We start from the raw sequence: 1,252 nt of genomic DNA on the forward strand, positions 1-1,252 counted from the left end.
GCTGGAACGTCAGGGCAACACATGTCTGTTACAGGGCTGGAACATCAGGGCAACACATGTCTATTACAGGGCTGGAACGTCAGGGCAACACATGTCTGTTACAGGGCTGGAACATCAGTGCAACACATGTCTGTTAGAGGGCTGGAACGTCAGTGCAACACATGTGTGTTACAGGGCAGCAGCTTGAGATACCGTTTCTAGATGGCTGCTGTTCATACAGTTCTATAGAGAAGCCTTCGGTTTTCCTGTGATGTGAAAACTTGGCTTAATGATCAGTATTTTTCCCCTTGCGTGGAGAATTCAGTACCTTACATATAGTATTTAATACTTAAAACTTTGCTGTAATATAGGCTTTGCCTTAGGCGACTCAGCCTACGTTTAGGCTAATGTATGTATTCCTAGCATCCCTAAGGTAGGCTAAGCTGGGATGTTTGTAAGTTGGGTGTTTTAAATGCAATTTTGACTGAACAGTAATTTTAATTTATGATGTGTTTATGAGATTTAACCATTATATGAAAATCAATAAGTTATTTGTAGGTTTTGCTCTAGTATTAAATTGTATGTACATATATATGTATGTATGATGTTATTTATTTCTGAGTGATTGGTGGGTAAGTGCAATGTATATCCTGGTTCATGAATGGAGGAGATCAGAAGACAAGCTGGGGGCTCAGCCTTTTCCTTCTAGCATGTGAGTTCGGGGAATTGAACTCAGATCATCTAGCTTGGCAGCAGACCTCTTTACTCACTGAGCCATCTCGTCAGTCCCTGCTCCTAGTCTTAATACAGAGGAAGTGATGGGACTTGGAGGCTTTACTTACATGGTCACATTTCAAATACACTTCATTCATACCATCAGCAACGGGGATTAGTAACTTGATTCCAAATTTTCTCCCTGATACATTCACATCTGGCGCAATTTCACAGCCTGGAGAACAAAATGGAGGGGCAAAACTGAGTGCCGAGAAATCTGTTGTAATAAATGTCAACATAAAGTCTTTGCTACAGCAAAGACTTGATCATAAGTGAAAGCCAGAGGAGCAACGAATAACAATAATCCAAGGAAGACTGACTAGGCTTATACACAACATGGATAAAAATATGACTTTATTATTTTCTTTAAAAATCAATTGAATTCATTTTTGGATGATATTGACTATCTTGTTGGAATAATTACACACACATACATATACATACACATATATACATATATGTACATATATGCAATATATATGTACATATATGTATATAT

The 1,252-nt window shown here is 38.3% G+C and overlaps 1 protein-coding gene across 1 annotated transcript in view; it reads right to left on the reverse strand.

Moving 5' to 3' along the window:
- Positions 1 to 1,252, reverse strand: part of Fermt1 (fermitin family member 1) — a 44,740-nt gene that overhangs the window by 12,772 nt on the left and 30,716 nt on the right. The window contains exon 12 of the mRNA XM_029536320.1: positions 822 to 928. Within this exon, the coding sequence (XP_029392180.1) occupies positions 822 to 928 (107 nt within the window). The remainder of the gene's footprint in view (positions 1 to 821; positions 929 to 1,252) is intronic.

Source organism: Mus pahari, chromosome 3, assembly GCF_900095145.1.
Source record: "Mus pahari chromosome 3, PAHARI_EIJ_v1.1, whole genome shotgun sequence".
NCBI lineage: Eukaryota > Metazoa > Chordata > Mammalia > Rodentia > Muridae > Mus > Mus pahari.